The sequence below is a fragment of the Nesoenas mayeri genome, assembly GCF_963082525.1.
Source record: "Nesoenas mayeri genome assembly, chromosome: 20".
Taxonomy (NCBI): domain Eukaryota; kingdom Metazoa; phylum Chordata; class Aves; order Columbiformes; family Columbidae; genus Nesoenas; species Nesoenas mayeri.
In genome coordinates this window covers 9,502,482-9,520,082 of record NC_137569.1, presented here as the reverse complement: position 1 = coordinate 9,520,082, position 17,601 = coordinate 9,502,482, and the positions used below count along the sequence as shown (strand labels likewise).

Here is a 17,601-nt window from a genome sequence, read left to right as displayed (position 1 = left end):
GGAGGTTCCACTTAAATAGGAGAGGAAACTTGTTCCCGGTGAGGGTGTCAGAGCCTGGCCCAGGCTGCCCAGGGGGTTGTGGAGTCTCCTTCTGTGCAGACATTCCAACCCGCCTGGACACCTTCCTGTGTAACCTCATCTGGGTGTTCCTGCTCCATGGGGGGATTGCACTGGATGAGCTTTCCAGGGCCCTTCAACCCCTGACATCCTGTGATTCTGTGATGCCAAAGCTTTTGACATTTGCTTGCAAATATTAAAGAGCAAACTACAAAATAGGGAGCAAGCGCATGAATCGGGTCTCACGCAGCGTTCCAGGCAAAGCTGGACCCACCCAGTGCATTTGCCTGCGAGTGTCTGGTTTATCTGGTTTACCAAAAGCCAAATAAGAGACAAAGCAAGGTTTGCTGCTCTCCTCCTCACGCTGGCAGGGCCTGAAAACCTCAGACCTGAAACACCAGTGGGACAACACCAGGTCAGCGGCAATTAAGTAACACATTTGAGCAACTAAAATAATTAGGCCCTTGGGTTGGAGCAGCACCTCGGGAAAGCCGAGATATGACTCAGCTTCCTGCAATTCTGTTAAAATCTTCCTCTAAACACAAACACGCAAAATGCAGCTCCCCGGAGAACATGCACGAACCACTGTTGCTGTTGAAATGAGCTGCAAAACAAGAACGGGATATATCAAGTCCCAGCTAGTACGTTACACCGAGGTAAATTACAACCCGTAGCATGGCCTCCCTGAGTGCAGCCAGCTCCTTTACGCAGTCTTTTATCCCAAGGTTTTCTTTTAGACTAAGAGGTTTCCTTCCAAGAGATATCATCCCAGATTAAAAACACTGCAAGACAGACAGAAGAAAAAAAAAGCAAAATAAAGAAAGCAGGTGATGATTAAGCAAGAGACTCAGACAAAGTGTGCGGCTGCGAGATAACGTAACATCTCAGGGGCACGCTGCTGTGTGTCTGCAACAACCCAGGAAAAATGTTATCACTCAGAAACACAACCTGCGCACTGGCTTTGTAATTACACCCCTGCAACAAACACAAACAAAAGCGGCCTCCAAAAAAGGTCTTTATGAAGAATAATGTGCAGCTCAAGGGAGAAAGGGGTTCAAACTACAACTCCCCAAGCTTTTTCCTTCAAGGAGGGATTTTTTTTTTCCCATTACAATAGATTGGTATCTTGTATCTATTTACAGCTCAGATATAAAGAATCAAAATGACTGTGTTTACTAACTTTTCATCTCTTTGCGCACTTTTATGTTGTGCGGTGTTGTTGTACATACCGCGCTACAACAAAGATAAGCACGAGAAGCGTCTAATGAGTCTTCAGAAGCAGCTCGTTCCAGTCTGAAAACTACAAAACGCCAAAAGGTTTTGATGGTGTCTGTAACTGCTGAGTGGTCTCCCCGAAGAGTAAATCACAGCCAGGGGTGCTCAGGGCCTGCGGTTCCGACCTCCATCCCCAAGACTAATTGTAAAACTTGGAGCTGACTTGGAAATCCCAGAGGCCTTTTAACATTTGCTTTGGGAACGTGCTTTGTTCTTCAATCACCGTACAAGCTGTATTTCCTCTTCACGGCTGCGTAAAGTGCTCTCTGCCGGATCCCACACAGAACCCCCCAGAGCCACGACTTGCACGAGCCTTTAGAAAATGTCCCAGGAGTTGCTTCTTGTAATGCATCAGAGTACAAACACAGCTACCGGGTTTGAGCTCTGGCTCTACAAGGCCAGCCTGTTTTCAGCTGTATAAAACTGAGCCCAAGGGCTCTGCCCATCTCAGACACATGTGGCTGCTCACAACAGGCTGCGCTAATTCCTCCTCTTGTTCAGCGACAGCCGCTCGAGTCGCACCCACACAACCCCATCCTCTGCTCAGCGCTGGTGCCTGATCCTCCAGGATTCATCTCTAAATCTTAGAGCTTACAAGAAACTATTTTCCTGTAATTATTTTCTTGTAGAAGCCAAATCCATACATTGCCAATGACTGTTTGTAATATCCAAAGCATCAACTATATGATGTTGCTATTGCTGCTTACAATTATTTCCTACCATTAGTGGGAACTATACAACAATGTTATTGCCATTAATAATTCTTGGCTGTCATTGAAGTTCCTTGACGGTGCAGAGAATGAATGCACGGGTCTCAGAGAGATGGTCTAGTTTGTATCATTTCTTTTACATGAGAAAACTAGATTATTACACGCTTGGGAGGAGCTCTCCATAAACATCTGCCAAGCTACCTCATTATCTTCCTTCAAATCCCTCCTTAAAAATCTCATTTGTCATGATGCCTACAAAGACTCAACAGCATAGTACAGGCATTACTAACTACCCATAGCAGCCAACAGCATCTCCCCATCCCCTGCGCCCACTCTCCTCGTACAATGCCGTCTCAAGGTTTCTGATATGGAGACACCCCGGTGTTCAGGTGTTGGACAACCCTCAGCACAACCCTGGCCCATCACTGGGGACTCTGGATGCTCATGATGGCGATATAATCAATGTATCCCACTGGCGGGATGCAGAGCGCACGGTACCCAGGTGTGCAAGGAGACCATGACTTCCCCACGTGATGGGGACAGACTTTTCAGCAGAGCCTGTTACAACAGCACAGGGGGTGATGGTTTTAAACTAAAGGAGGGAGATTCAGGCTGGACATGAGGAAGGAATTGTTGCCCTGAGGGTGGTGAGAGCCTGGCCCAGGTTGGCCAGAGAGGTGGTGGCTGAACCATCCCTGGAGACATCCCAGGCCAGGCTGGACGGGGCTCTGAGCAACCTGAGCTGGTGCAGATGTCCCTGCTCATGGCAGGGGGGCACTGGGGAGCTGGGAAAGGCCCTTCGACACAAAATATTCTATGATTCTCAGATACATTAACTTATCCCTCAGTTTAAGGTCACTTACCTGCATCTGCCACTCTGTCCGCCGGGTGCCCCAGGACACTCCAGCACAAGCCGGGTGGCCTGGCTGGCCTGCACAGCACCAGGACGAAACCCCAGGGCTGGAACCGCTTGAGCACACGACGGGCTTTGGCCACCTGCCTTGCCACTTTGTCACCCACCGGCCACCAGGCAGCCCCAGCACCAGAGCCCCCCAGCACCAGCAGCAAACAGCCAGGGACGATGGCGCCTTGTAATCTCAGCAGTGGAAAAAAGGATTTAATCCTGCGTTCTCGCTGCCAGCTGCAGCCTCAGCTGCCTGGGGGGCAATTCTTTTAGAAATTATTCATTTCATTGTCCTGTGCCTTTCAGCAGTGGCTCCAGAGCACTTGACTCAACATTAGCCTTAGTGCTGCATACTGAGTGATGGGTGAGGGCCGTTTAGAAACATATTTCTTTGTGCATGGGCAGAGAAGCTCAATAATTATTACCAATGGGTTCTCTTTTTAAAGAGTGCTCTTCTCTTCACCCCATTGATATGATAAAATTTGGAGAGGAACATCTCATTTTAGCTTTTCAAACCCCTAAGTACTGGGCAATGCTAAATACTGCAGCGACAGGTCACCTGCGCTTTCTCTGCACAAGCCAAGTGTCCCAGCTCTGAAATCCCAGCACTCCACTGGTGCACATCACCCCAGCTTTTGTACCAGAGCTGCTGCGATTTCCATCAGCCGAGGAGCTGCCCTCCCGTTTCTTTTACTGGTAATTATAATTCATCAGCTTTCTATGGTGCTCATTACTGTGGTGTTTGAGTGCCTATTTTTGCAGGCTTGAGTAGCTTGCTGTACACCAGCTCGTCTCACTGCAGACAGACGAGCAGCCTCTCAGGCTCCCTCTGGAAACGAGCTCTGCACATCCTGCACCCTCCCTGATCTTCCTTTCTGATCACAGCACCCATGGCATATGTCTATTATTATTTAGAGTAATATTAAAAACATGCAGCACAAACAAAGAAGGATCAAAGTAACTTCACCATTTGCTGTTCTTCATAAAGATTTTTAACTACTCTAATGACACCATCCAACTGTATATCGGGAAAAACAAATCTTGCAAGCATCAGAGTCTGAAAATGCTTCCACGTGAAACCACCTCCTGTGGTTTGTTGTTATCAGAAGCCAGGGGGAAGGTTTTGCAACAGTGAGCAAGAGTGGGTTGAACCTAATGACATGTGTGACATAGGAAACCAAACATCCGCTCTGTGTCTTGTCATGGCCTCACTTGTGCAGGCTGGGTGTGTTTGCTTTCTCTTCTCCCTCTTTACTCATCCTTCTCACATCAAAAACACACTACGAGAGAAATGAGGGCCTCTGCAGAGTCCCAGTCATTTACAAAGCCTGGGACTTTACAGATAGGGAAACCGAGGCACACACAAAGAAAATGTCTCATTTAACAACACTGCAAGGGGTCAAAGCAGAAATAGCTCACTAGGCTCCAGGCTCTTGTTCCTCAACTCTGTGAGAGGTGCATCCCTGCAACAACCAGAGTGTTGTTACCAGAAACAAAGATACACCTGAGACAAGAACTTCTGGATACTACTGTGAAGAGAAAGGTAAGATTGCACTCTGGTTTCCTTTAGCCTTCTTGCTTTCAGCTACACTGCCAAGCAGTCTCAGATTTTAACTTGGGTTTAATCCTGTTTGTTTTTTGCTACAGAACTGGTGTCCCAGCCAGCACGCTGTGTGCCCCCCAGCAGCATCACCGCTCCCACAGAAGTGTGACTCCTCCATGAGATTTTAGGAAATTATAAAACCCTCCCAACGTTTTGGAAACCCTGGAGCCCAGTGCTGCCAACCTTCGTCACTGTTGTCATCCACAAGGATGATCTCCTTCAGGAGGTGAGCTGGCGTGTGATTCACGGCGCTGTGCACTGATCGCAGGATAACTGACAGCGCCTCGTTCACGAAGATGAAGATGATGGAGATCTGAGGCAGGTCCTTGCCGTATTTCAGCTCTTTGCACCTGCAGCATGAAAGGCAGAGAGGGAGAGACGGGGTTAGCAGAGCACACTGCGGCGCTTCCAGTCACGTTTAATACACGGTGCAAGACGATGCCTGACACCCCATAGATTCACACAGTTCCAGCTGCCTGGGCGTGATTTCAGCAGTGCTGTCTAGGAAGAGAGAGCAGCGATGGAGAGCACCCTCCGGGCTCTGACAGCATCCTCTAGGCTCTGAGATCATTCTCCAGGCTCCCAGAGCACCCTCTGGGTTCCCAGAGCATCCTCCAGGCTCCCAGAGCATCCTCCGGGCTCACAGAGCACCCTCTGGGTTCCCAGAGCATCCTCCGGGCTCACAGAGCACCATCTGGGCTCACAGAGCATCCTCCGGGCTTACAGAACACCCTCCAGGCTCCCAGAGCACCCTCTGGGCTCCCAGAGCATTCTCCAAGCTCACAGAGCACCCTCCAAGCTCTGAGAGCATCCTCCAGGTTCACAGAGTGTCCTCCAAGCTCCAAGAGCATCCTCCAGGCTCCCAGAACATCCTCCGGGCTCCCAGAGCACCCTCTGGGCTCCCAGAATACCCTTTGGGCTCCCAGAGCACCAAGGGCAGGGCGCAAATCCAGAGTTCACTTACCTGAGGTTGTGTTTGCCCATCCGTGCATGTATGTAACAAAAAGCAGCCTCTAAAAGAGTGAAAATGGCTTTGGCTTTACCATTTAAAGTGAAACGCCACACTCCTATTCTGTTTCAAGATTAATAAGTGCTCAGAAATGAGCTTTGTCCTTAAACAGCACTTGTGAATTTTCTTCCCATTTGCTTTGGAATGAAACGAATATGAAATGACCCTTGGTTAAATCGTCTTAATAGATGTTTTAGCTTTCTTTGCTGATACTTCTAAATACATTCCTGTCTCTGCAGCACCCCAGCACAGCGGTGCCATGAACTGCTGTCTGTACTTCACAGCCAGGATTGGTTAACAATGAAAACTTGCGCTCATCTCTCTGTGTTTCAGGAGTAATTGCTTAAGTGGGGCTGGTTTTGTGGCTGGGCGCTTGCTGAGGCCCAGTTCTGTGTACCACGCAAGCAACAGGTTCACACGACACCCATCTCAAGGGCAAGGGCACCCACGGAGCACAACTAGGGTGGCTCTATGAGGAAGATGTTTCTTCATGGAAATACAGACGTTGTTTTAATGCCACACTTCATCCTAACCAGAAACTTAATAAGTACTCGCAGAAAGCAAACAGGCTGTCTTGCACTACTTCAAGCAATTCAATCAAACTCTCCGGCTTTCCCTACAATAAACACGTGCAAGGGAAGGAGCAGAAAACGAGCGTCCCCGCTCCCCGTCCGCATTCATGACAGATTAGACATGCAACATTAGCGGTGTTCGCAGAATTACAATGAGCGTTTACGGAGTGAATCCTGCCCAGATAAGCAAAGAAAGACGGAACGTGCGAACGACATCCCTGCGTCGCTTCAAGCTCATTGACTCGCCAACAATGACTCTATTTAATTGTGCTGGGTGTTTCTTAGGCAACAGCAGACGTTCTTCAGACTCCAAAATGAGACTTGGGAGACAAAGATTTTCACAAAAACACAGTTCTTTATGAATCTTCTGTAGTTAAAGAAGGATGCTGGATAAAAACAAGGTTTTATTTCTTGATTTAACTATTGTCTACCCTAAAGCAAGCCAAGCTCGCTAAAAGAGAGAGCATACCAATTGCCGAAAAGGATCTTCCTAAGGGAAGATCTCTCTTTAAAATGAACAGTTGTGATGGGGCAAAGTGACAATTGACCCTGAAATCCTGCCATGAAAGTCAAACTAAAATGACTCCAAGATTAAAAACCTGCTTTTGATAGATGTTGATACCTGCTAAGCTGAAGAGAAGGTGGTCACAGGAGCAAGAGTGTTTCCTTTTAATCATCGAGCACCTCTGGGCAGCCTCCCCAGGGCACGCTCCGGGGGGATAAAGCGCTCGGTTTCTGATCAAAGAGGTTTGGAGGAAAATCCAAATCAGAGCCCTTTGAGGTTCATCTCCTGCTCATTCGTATTCGCCCCGCTCCACTCTTATCGCTGTCCTCCTTCCCTCATTGCTGAGGACAGGCGAACAAAGACACGGGGAGAGGAGATAAGTCCGGGCCGAGTGGGCAGCCAAATATCCACATTGTTCATATGCACAAAGACGCAATTCTCCAAAGGCAGGAGGAGAGAAGCAAAGGCTTTGCATGAACACCGCGCTCTCCGGTGGCTTTGGCTGCAACCACACCAGCAGGAAGGCAGCAATTGAAAAACAAATTAACCTCAAGTTTGTCAGTGTTCCGCACATGGGCCGTGTGATGCTCTCTGACCACAGCCATCCGAATCCAGCGCAGTGGTTTGTTATTGACAAGCTGGCGTGGTAACCAATATTCCTGCATGTGTGCAGGAGAACACCTGGTGCTTCTGGGCTCTGCTGGGGGCAGGGAGGGGGAAAAGGAAACATAAAATAAAATAAAAAACCATGCTTGAGCTTGAACATAATTAGAAAGGCCAGCGGAGAACTTGTTAGAAACAGCAGGAATAATGAGTATGTGGGATGGGAAGGGTAGAATCACAGAATTATAGAATCATTTCAATTGAAAAAGTCCTTCAGGATCATCGAGTCCAACCTTAACCCAACTCAAACACTACCCCAATGTCCCTAAGAACCTCATCTAAACGCCTTTTAAACCCCTCCAGGGATGGTGACTCCAGCACTGCCCTGGGTAGCCTGTTCCAATGCCCCACAGCCCTTTCCAGGAAGAACTTTGTGTTGGGGTTTTGGTTGTTAGGTGGTTTGGTTTTGTTTCTTCTCAGCATTCTTCTGGGTAAGGCAGGAAGACAGATGATGTGATATTTGTGCTGCCTCCAGCATTGCAAGCACAACCCATAGGAACGGCACAGAAAGCCAGTCCCAAGCGGTGCCCGGGCTGTCGAACCCCAGCTGGGTCACATCTCGTCCCTCTGCCCACAGCCAGCGCCCTCAGGCGAGGAAGAATTCGGCTGCTTGCTGCACAGTACCTTCAAAATGCAGATCCCAGGCCAAAATCCTTCTGAATCCAGGATTCACATCTCACTAATTATTCAAGGGGGACGCACAGGGCAGAACTGGATTCTAGCACAGCTGTGGTCCTCAGCTCAGGCCGTGGGCTGCTGTCCCAGGGGATCAGCAACTAATGAGATAAATGTGATATTCAGGAAGGTTCTCATGGGAGCTGGAGGCTCAGCAGCACAAGGAAAACAAGAAGCTCTAGGAATAAACATGTTGTGCTGAGATTTCTGCCAAGCTTTTCTAGAACTTGAATTAATACCAAAGCAAATCCATTTCTTATGTAGGCTGGAAAACCTTTGCAGCTCCTCATGTCTTCTATGAGGAGAATTTCAAGTTTTATTTCTACCGCTCAGCTCAGACCGTATCTGCTCTGTCCACAAGCAAGTCTCGGTCCGGTGAGTTGGATTTCCAAGGGAACACTGAAAACTTTTAAGTTTAAATGAAACACAATGGAGAGACCACCACAATTCATTCCTGTTGGTGATTAGTTACCCACAGGGTTAAAGACCAGAAACTCATTTTAAGAAGTTCCTCACTTTCAGTTCTCCATCATTCCCAAAGAGCCATTTCAGAAAGTTCTCCCCATCATGTACCGGGGACATGTCTGCACAGGGACCACGACAGAGCCACCAATATCTGGAAATACTTGTAGGAGAAAATAGAGGCAGAATGCAGCTGATCCCCCACAATCTGCTCTTTGCTCAACGAGAAGCACTCGACTGGTAAAAGCACAGAACGCCATTTACTTGCCACCGCCGGTAAACTCATTAGGTGCGGTTTACACAATGGCTTTTTCCCTGCTAAATCCTCCTCGCCCGGGCTGGCCCCTGCCTGCAGGATTTATGTCGAAATTTCAGGAATCAATATCAAGAAGAAACAGATCACTTACAGTTTTGCCTCTCGTTTAGACCAACAGATTATCAAAGTAACAGGCATTTTATGTCCCATTAAATCATGCTCGCCTACACCCCATTAAATCACACTTACAAAACTCTAAGTTTTGAGAGGCTGGGGCAAACATAATTGATGGTGTTGGGTTTAATTTAGGGACCTCACTGAGCTCTCATTGATAAGTTCCGCTTGCCCTTACATAGAGGAGAAAGGGGGTTGCCTCCATTCTTGATCCAAGGTTCAGATGCATCTTTTTTCACTTCAGAAACAGACCAACCGCAGCCAACAGACCCAGCACAAACCTGTGCCTGGGGTGTCCACGGACCAGGTCCTGGTGTTCTGACCACCCACCCGCAAGGGGACCGGGACACGGGTGGGTGCAGAGCCACAGCACTGCGGACGGGGACGCTGGCACCTCCCACGGTCCAACACCTTTATTCTACACGAAGCTCCAATTTGCAACCTGGAGAACGTGCACGGAAATGCACGAAAGGGACCTGGGGATCCTGGGGACAGCAGGGTGACCATGAGCCAGCACTGGGCCCTTGTGGCCAGGAAGCCAATGGGACCTGGGGTGGGTTAGAAGGGGCTGGTCAGTAGGTCAGAGAGGTTCTCCTGCCCCTCTGCTCTGCCCTGGGGAGACCACACCTGGAATCTTGTGTCCAGTTGTGGCCCCTCAGCTCCAGCAGGACAGGGAACTGCTGGAGAGAGTCCAGCGCAGCCACCAAGATGCTGCAGGGAGTGGAGCATCTCCCGTGTGAGGAAAGGCTGAGGGAGCTGGGGCTCTGGAGCTGGACAAGAGGACACTGAGGGGGGACTCATTCATAGGGATCAATATGGAAAGGGGCAGTGTCAGGAGGATGGAGCCAGGCTCTTCTGGTGACAACCAGTGACAGGACAAGGGGCAATGGGTTCAACTGGAACACAGGAGGATCCACTTAAAGATGAGAAGAAACTTGTTGGGGTGAGGATGGCAGAGCCTGGCCCAGGCTGCCCAGGGAGGTTGTGGAGTCTCCTTCTGTGCAGACATTCCAACCCGCCTGGACACCTTCCTCTGTAACCTCATCTGGGTGTTCCTGCTCCATGGGGGGATTGCACTGGATGAGCTTTCCAGGGCCCTTCCAACCCCTGACATTCTGGGATTCTATGAAATAAAATATATTTACATAGCACATTTTTCACAGTGAATTCTTTGCAGTTACGGCTTTATGTGAGAAGCCATTCAGAAACAAATGAAGGATAAGAAGGGGAGACGAGGGAAGGGGAAATATAGCTGAGTTTATGCTGAACAGCTTGTCATATATCAGGCCGCATTAATCAAGTCAGCCAATTTCAAAACAACAACAAAAAATATGAAGTTTCCCTACTAGGTAGGTTTGTCTGCTGCAGGAGTCTGCCTTTCAACCCCTCCGTCATTTGTTTTATGCTCAGCACACAGCTGTAAATCTGCTCTTCAGTGCAGCAAGTGAGATTAGGATGTTTACTGGCTGTCTGGGTAACAGAAAAGGGATATCGTATCATTTACTGCTTCATGATCCCAGGGCAGAAAAATAACCTGGAACCACAAGCTCTCCTGGAGCACAGAGGCCACAAAACGGCAAGTAACATTGCAAAACCACTTCTTTGTGCTCAGTGATTTAACATGATTCACTCTATCACTCAATTAATACGTATCGACTGTTTCCTGGAGCATGGAGCCATTTCTATAAACCATCTAGAATCAAACTGTCCGGTGTCTGACAACCGAGAGCCAAACTCAAAACACATCCCCGCCTAAAAAAACACTAATGAAAGAGACAATATTACATTATATTTTTTCAAAGCCCATAAGCACAGACAACAGGACCACTACCTCTCACTGGAAAAGCAGCTTGCTTTCCCCCCCAGATCACAAAGCAGAAATCAAACACTGCTCGTACTGAGAGATCCCGTAATCACTCATTCCAGATGCTGGATCAAAGATGACACAGATCACTGGCTCTAGGAATTATCTTCCATCTTCCATGCTAGTCCTTGCTCAAGCATGCACTCCTGACAGCACACACATCTATTCTGCACAGAACCTCCAATCTTGGAGACCATCCCTTTTTTCCTACCTTGTGCCTTTTGTATTGCTCCCTTTCTCCAATTTCAACATAAATACGCCTGCGGAAGTTTTAATTTGAGATTAAATACCATTAAGCAGAAAGTATAGCTGTCACCAGCTCCAGTGAGGAGGCAGAACTCCGTAAATTTGACAAGCCTGTTTTGGTCAGATGTGCCCTGGTTTTCAAATATGTGCAATGTTTGAAAGGTAATACTTGGATCTAGATAAAAAACCAGGCTATTTGAAAAAGATCCATCAGTTACCTGATTTTCCTATGATGTATTTGTAATAAACCATTCCAAACTCACAGCCTAGAGCCTCTTGCTGAGGGAGCAACAACATGCAGAGGTTTTGTGAGAAGATCCAGAAGGAGGAGAACTGGGAGGAGTACCAGGTGCTAGAGAGATATGGGAACAACACCACTAAGGGAAAAGCATCTGCTGCTGCAGATTCCGAACACAGACAATATTTTTAAACCACAGTTTTAAGGAATGTAGAGAAAAAGCCAACCCCACACTCCGTGCCTGGAAACACTCGGGTCAAACAGTCTCACCATCTGTCCCGAGACACATTTTTGCATTGTATGGAACCCCATGGACACAACATTTCGCCACGAGGGGCACAGTTTGGAGCACAAGCAAAGGTTCTGCTGGCGGATGTGGCCGTTCACCCTGCGCTTTGTGAATGATGCCCCAGGCTGATCTCCACCCCAGCCCCATCAGCACAAACCAAAGGTTGGTCCCAACCCCGCGCTCAACCCGACCCCTCACTGTCTGCAACGCCAACACAACAGCAAGTGAAGACAAACAGAAAGTTCAAGAAATGCCAATGAAAAACAAAAGCTGCTCATGAAAGGAAGGTCTCAAATGTGCCCTATGGCACAAGGGAAGAAGCAGAACACAGGGGTCGTGGGCAAGGCCACAGGCCTAAGCCAGAGCTTAGGAGAGGACAACCACCTTCCCCCAGGCTGCAGTTTGATTTTTAAACATGGATCTGACCCATAACCTGAAGAACAACAAAGACAGAGGGAAAACCAAAGGCAGTGCAGCTGTATCTGTGTAGGGTCTTACAATATAATAAGAGGAAAGATACGTCCCCCCCAGCCTCCTATCACTTGCCTGCCCTTGGTTTAAGGTCCTTCTCAAATAAAGTCAACAAAAAACCAGTAGGCTGCTTTTTAACAGTCATCAGAGAAATATCATTGGTCTGACTACCGGCTGGGCACAGGTAAGGGTTAGGCAGTATCACACAAGGTAATTTTTGGAAGCACACAGCACCGTGTTATCCTCTTACGCTGGGGAACACCCCGATGGCCACACATGGCAGAGGCTGTTGGAGCACAACCCTCTGCACCCGCCGCGAAGGGGCTCAGGCTGATTGATGACCAGTGTATCTATTTAATAGCTCCATCGTCATCAGCTTTGACACTACGCCATTCCTCATCTTTGCAGAAATGTCCTTTGGGGCTGTTGGAGACAATTCTCCCGTGCCACATGAAGGTGACATCCCTTCTACGTGCCCTTTAGAAAGGCCAACAGCAGGAACTGCCGTGGAGAAGGGTGAACACCCGTGGCCCACAGAGGGCCCCACATCCTCTGAGTCCACCCCTATAGCTACTAATGGGGATCCTACTAGACCCCCTCCATCTTTTTTGTGTGATCAGCCATAATAAACACTCGTGAACTGAGCAGACAGAAATAGGCATGAAAATCTGTGCCAGTTGTACAGTGGCACAAAATGGATAGTGGAAGCCAGATCCCACGTGCCAAGGGAAGAAGATGGGGTAGAAAAAGACTTGATTTTCGTGCTTCTGATTATGAAGACCACACTTGTTCATAAAAGAAGATGCTGATGATGAGTTTTCAAAGATTTCCTCCTCTCCTACACATTAGAGTGGTTACGTTTCCCATCACACACACATTTTTGAAGTCTGAGCACCCAGTAGTTCCCCAAACCAGCTCCTGAAGTATAGTTATTAATCACTGTTTTGCTGGCCATCACATAAAATAAATCCAGCTAACGTGCTTATCAGAAGCTTATCCCTTCCTGACATTTCATTCTTGTAGAAGGCTTGAGGGTTTGAATATTTAAATAGGCAAATATCCTTTTGATTAGTAGAATAAACGATTCTTGTTACTTACTGCCCTCAGAAACACTGTTAGCGTCATGAAAGTGCTCAACTGTGCTGGCACAGCTTTTACAGGATTTTGTAGAATTTCCTATAAAACGTGGCTCAGCAGCAGAGAGAGAGTTCAACTTAATAAGCTCATACATTTTTAAACGCCTTTCTTACAGTGATATATAAAACTGCACCATTAAAGCTAAGGGTGCGTAAGAGACAACTTGGTTCGAATTTCTGCACATCAAGTGGAATTCTCCCCAAAGTTACTATCACATAGATTACTGGTTCACTAAGCTCTTACAAAGTCAAACTGAAGCAAACTTCTTGCAACTAAAAGAATTATCAACACATCTCTCAGTGCCTGGGAAGCTCTGAGTTCCCAAAACTGCACTTCCAGAGATCTCCCCAAATACGATGTACCAACAATGTCATCCCATTACAGAGTAAAGGCACCAGGGCTCTTTTGGTGGAGCAAAAGGCTGCTCTCCCCTTAACTAAAGCATCAATGACTTAAGCACTACATGAAGTTGTTCAAACTTAACATAATAATTGCTCCAAATGAGGGAACGCAGAAATTAAGTGGTCAAGCCCAAGGGGACAGGAGGTCAGGAACAAAACCCGCATGTCCTGCTGCAATGGCTCTGCCAGTCTGTTATCTTTCTGTCATCCCAGGCAAAGACAGCAGAAGGGAAGAAAATTTAAGATATAATAATAAAAATAATAATATTTTAAAATATATATTAAAACAATGTAATTTTTGCCTGTTTGTTTTAAAACAGTCCCTCCAAACAGAGTGTACACTGAATAATGTCAAGGAGGAACGCTGACCCTGCTGCACCGGGGCAATCAGATCCTCACCAATTACCTGCTCGGAGATCAGAAGATGAAAGGCAGTAACGTAAAGTTGTAAATTAACAGCATATGTGTGTGTTGCTCACATAGCTGATCGTGTAGACGCACTACTAGATGTGGCTAATTAAGAGATAGCTACAACCTAAGTGAAAGATCCCATCGAGGTCACTGAATAGACACTGATGCTGCCAAAGGACAATTAATTCCACCCCGCTGTCCATAAGTATATTTCTGTCCATAAAACAGACTGATGCAGCGATTTTTCAGGCAGGTAGAAATGCCTTTTTTCTCCCTTGATCCCAGGCAGACCTACATTGAAGGTTCAGAAGGATCATCCAGTGAAGTCAGCCCATACTCCCCCATCAGAGCCCCCAGAGCGGTGGCTTCAGGGTGACAATGACACCAACCAACTCAACCAACAAGTCCACAGCTCTGCCCAGGCAGGTTGGTATAAAACCATCACTGGTGTGAGCCTTACCTGCCAAATTTCTAATGAAAACCTTGGTATATGGCCTTACCGTATGAGCGTCTTATAGAATAGATCTCATGGGAACTCCAGATTTTGACATCCCCAGCACATCCTTGGGGCAATGAATAAGAAAAGTGGCCAACACTTGTCCTGCTTGGAACATAGGGTGCAATGAAGCCTTTGGTATCAAAATGATGAACCTAAAAGGCACAACGGATTTTTAGAGATAGCTCTGCTTTTTTTATAATAACAAACCCACTCTGCTGACAGGTTTATGAACTGGGAAGATGAAGAGGTTTTTAAACCTTTTCTGTTATGTACAGAAATCACTGTGTAAGTTTATTTAACCCCTGTCAGAATTAGATCAGGCTCAGCTGAAGGGTGTTGCTCAGTCCCAGCTGGCAAAGCCCTGCACTAGTTAATGCAATTAACTCATTATAAATATTGGTGCCTCCTTAATGGTATGGGACATTTAAGCATGGAGAGTTTAATAAACCCGAGGACCTCATAGGTATTTAGTGATAGAGTTCAAATGCGATGATGTCCCACACGGTCCGTACTCCACTTTTTCATGCAACAATTGTTTTTCTGGTGCAATAAATGCAAAAGGCCAAACATTCACCTCATTATGCCAGCGGTTTCCCTTTATTCCACGGATGCAGATCCACACCACCACTGTTCTCTGGGGTTAAATTTGCTCCAATACAACTTTTGTACTGTTAACATTGTCCACCTCGGGCAAAAGAAAATGCAAGAGGCAGAACAGGGAGACAAAACGGACCAACTCAGAGCCCAAGTGTAGAGAAGAGATGTCAGCCAGCTTATCCCAGTGCAAAACCGTAACACCAGTTAGTAATACCAAGAGACAGTCAAACAAGAGCTGAATTGCTACAGGATTAAGAATAAGAAGACCAGGTCTGTGATTTTGAGTGATGAGCCGGAGATGCCCTGTGAGCTGTATCAGACCTTTTTGCTTTGCCTATTCACTGCCTCTATCTGCAGAGATCCAAATGTCAACAGACACTGCTACCCAGCACAGACCCTCCAGAAAGTCCTTTCCTATTACCTAAACCCAGAGAACATGATTTTAGGCTATAGGTTTATTTGCTACCCCACCAGAGACACTGACAGGAATATCTAAAGCCTGACATACTTGAAGTCAGCTCCTCTCTCACCCCAACACCCCCAGAGCAGACAGATATATATAGATATATATATATATAGACATATATATATATATACACATAATATTACTGCAACTTCAGGTGCATGTACTGGCTGCCTCGTTAGATGCATTTTTAGCCATTTTTAGGCAGTGGTGGCCATGACAAACTTGATCTGAGTTAGACCCAAAAAATGAGCTTTCCCAGCAAGAAAAATGATACAGAGGAAACCATGGGAGCCTTTAGTTGAAGAACCTGCTTCTGACCAGTAGAGATGGCAAACAGAATTTTCAAAAGGGTGTAACTCTTGAAAGTAAAAAAAAAAAGAAAAGATTAATTATTAACCTATTGTTGCTGAGAGTTGTCTTTAAATTAAAGATATTACTTAATAAAAACATGTTTTGTCCTAATGTCCCCTTATATTTAGCCATTGAAAGACTGCTTCCAATTTCTTGCAAAGATGGGTTTAAGAAAATTCTGTTGTCGTACAGCCTTTGGTGTATTTCCTTTCGTCATTCATTATTAACGGGTGATTTGTGCCTCACGTGTTCATTGACAGAGTCCTGAGCGGCTGGGAGCGCTGGGACTGAGAGCCCGGCCCGGGTACCCAGAGAGGTGGTGGCTGAACCATCCCTGGAGACATCCCAGGCCAGGCTGGACGGGGCTCTGAGCAACCTGAGCTGGTGAAGATGTCCCTGCTCATGGCAGGGGGGGCACTGGGGAGCTGGGAAGGGCCCTTCAACACAAACTATTCCATAATTCTGTAATTTGTATGGAAATACGTGCAGTGAGGCACGGTTACACCTTCCTAATAGGCCTACACCTGAACACCACACAGCAGGGAAGCTCAGGAGTGTTCTTCCCTCTCATTCTGACAAATACCATCCGACTTACATCCACTTCTCACAAGACCTAACACCAAATCTTCTCTCACCTGCACAGCCAAGCTTAACACATTAATATACACCCAAGATCTGGCTTTTCTTTGTTCCTGCAACCTGCAGCTGTTCACAGATCCGCTCCTGGCCCCGCACAAGCTCTGCTGCCCCAACATCCACTGAGTATTAATGCCGCTGAAAACCTGGGAGGTGAATTCTTACAGATCAATGGTGCACTGATTGGATTGAATGATTTACTCGTGATCAGGCTACAAAGCACTGTGGTTGAAATATAATGCGTTACAAATCACATTACAATCTTCTGGTGTGAACACACACAGGCAGGTCCGAGCTTGCTCAAGTTTCCTTAGTCCAGTCACACAGACTCCTTTGCAGCTCCTTCTTACATATCTGTCCTGCTTTTTGTCTTTAAATTTTAAGTAGGAAAGAATAAAACCTTGTGTATCCTTCTGAACTGGTGACAAGAAATTCCACAAGCTACAATTATTGATTTCAAACAAGCTTCCTACATGTTTCCCTCACAAACATAAAGCATCGCCAGGAAATGAATTGATCTTCATGTGGCTTTTGTAAAGATTAAGAACAAGCTTAAAAGAAAGCAAGTGTTCAGGCTGCTATTCAGATTGCCACTTCCTAATCACGCTACATTCATCAATTGCTTATTTTAGTTTGTATTTTGCTGATTCAGTCGCACGTGTCGTCTTGCAAAAGGGATTATCAATATTAAATCAATTGTGTTTATGAAGCAAATGGAAAACCGAACCATTTTCTATTACCCAAGCGTCTTAAAAGACCTAATGCTCTCTCAGTGTTTACAGATTCACCCCACTAGATTCTCATAAACTCTTTCTGATCATTAAAGCTCTACAACTCTCCACATTTCTCCATAAAATTTGTTTGTTAAAGCACCTGCCTTATTTCCATTAAGTGTTTTTCAGAAACGTTATGCTATTTCAGAAGTAGGGTGTCAAAAATATGTATTACAATTAAAATATTGAGGGATGTACAGGCACTTCTCAATGCACGTTATTTACTCAGCAAGTTCTAACAAGAAATGATCTACTAAGTTGTAAAAACAGAAGGGGTAGAACAGGATTTATTTTTGCGAGGGGCTCTTGTAATAAAGTTATTGGGTTCAGACAGCTCCATGGGACATAAAAGCCAGA

General features: G+C 46.5%; 1 protein-coding gene across 1 annotated transcript in view; it reads right to left on the bottom strand.

Moving 5' to 3' along the window:
• Nucleotides 1-17,601, bottom strand: part of GALNT17 (polypeptide N-acetylgalactosaminyltransferase 17) — a gene marked incomplete at both ends in the record, with an annotated part of 202,446 nt that overhangs the window by 123,324 nt on the left and 61,521 nt on the right. The window contains one exon of the mRNA XM_080357078.1: nucleotides 4,733-4,899. Coding sequence (XP_080213204.1) covers nucleotides 4,733-4,899 — 167 coding nt within the window. The remainder of the gene's footprint in view (nucleotides 1-4,732; nucleotides 4,900-17,601) is intronic.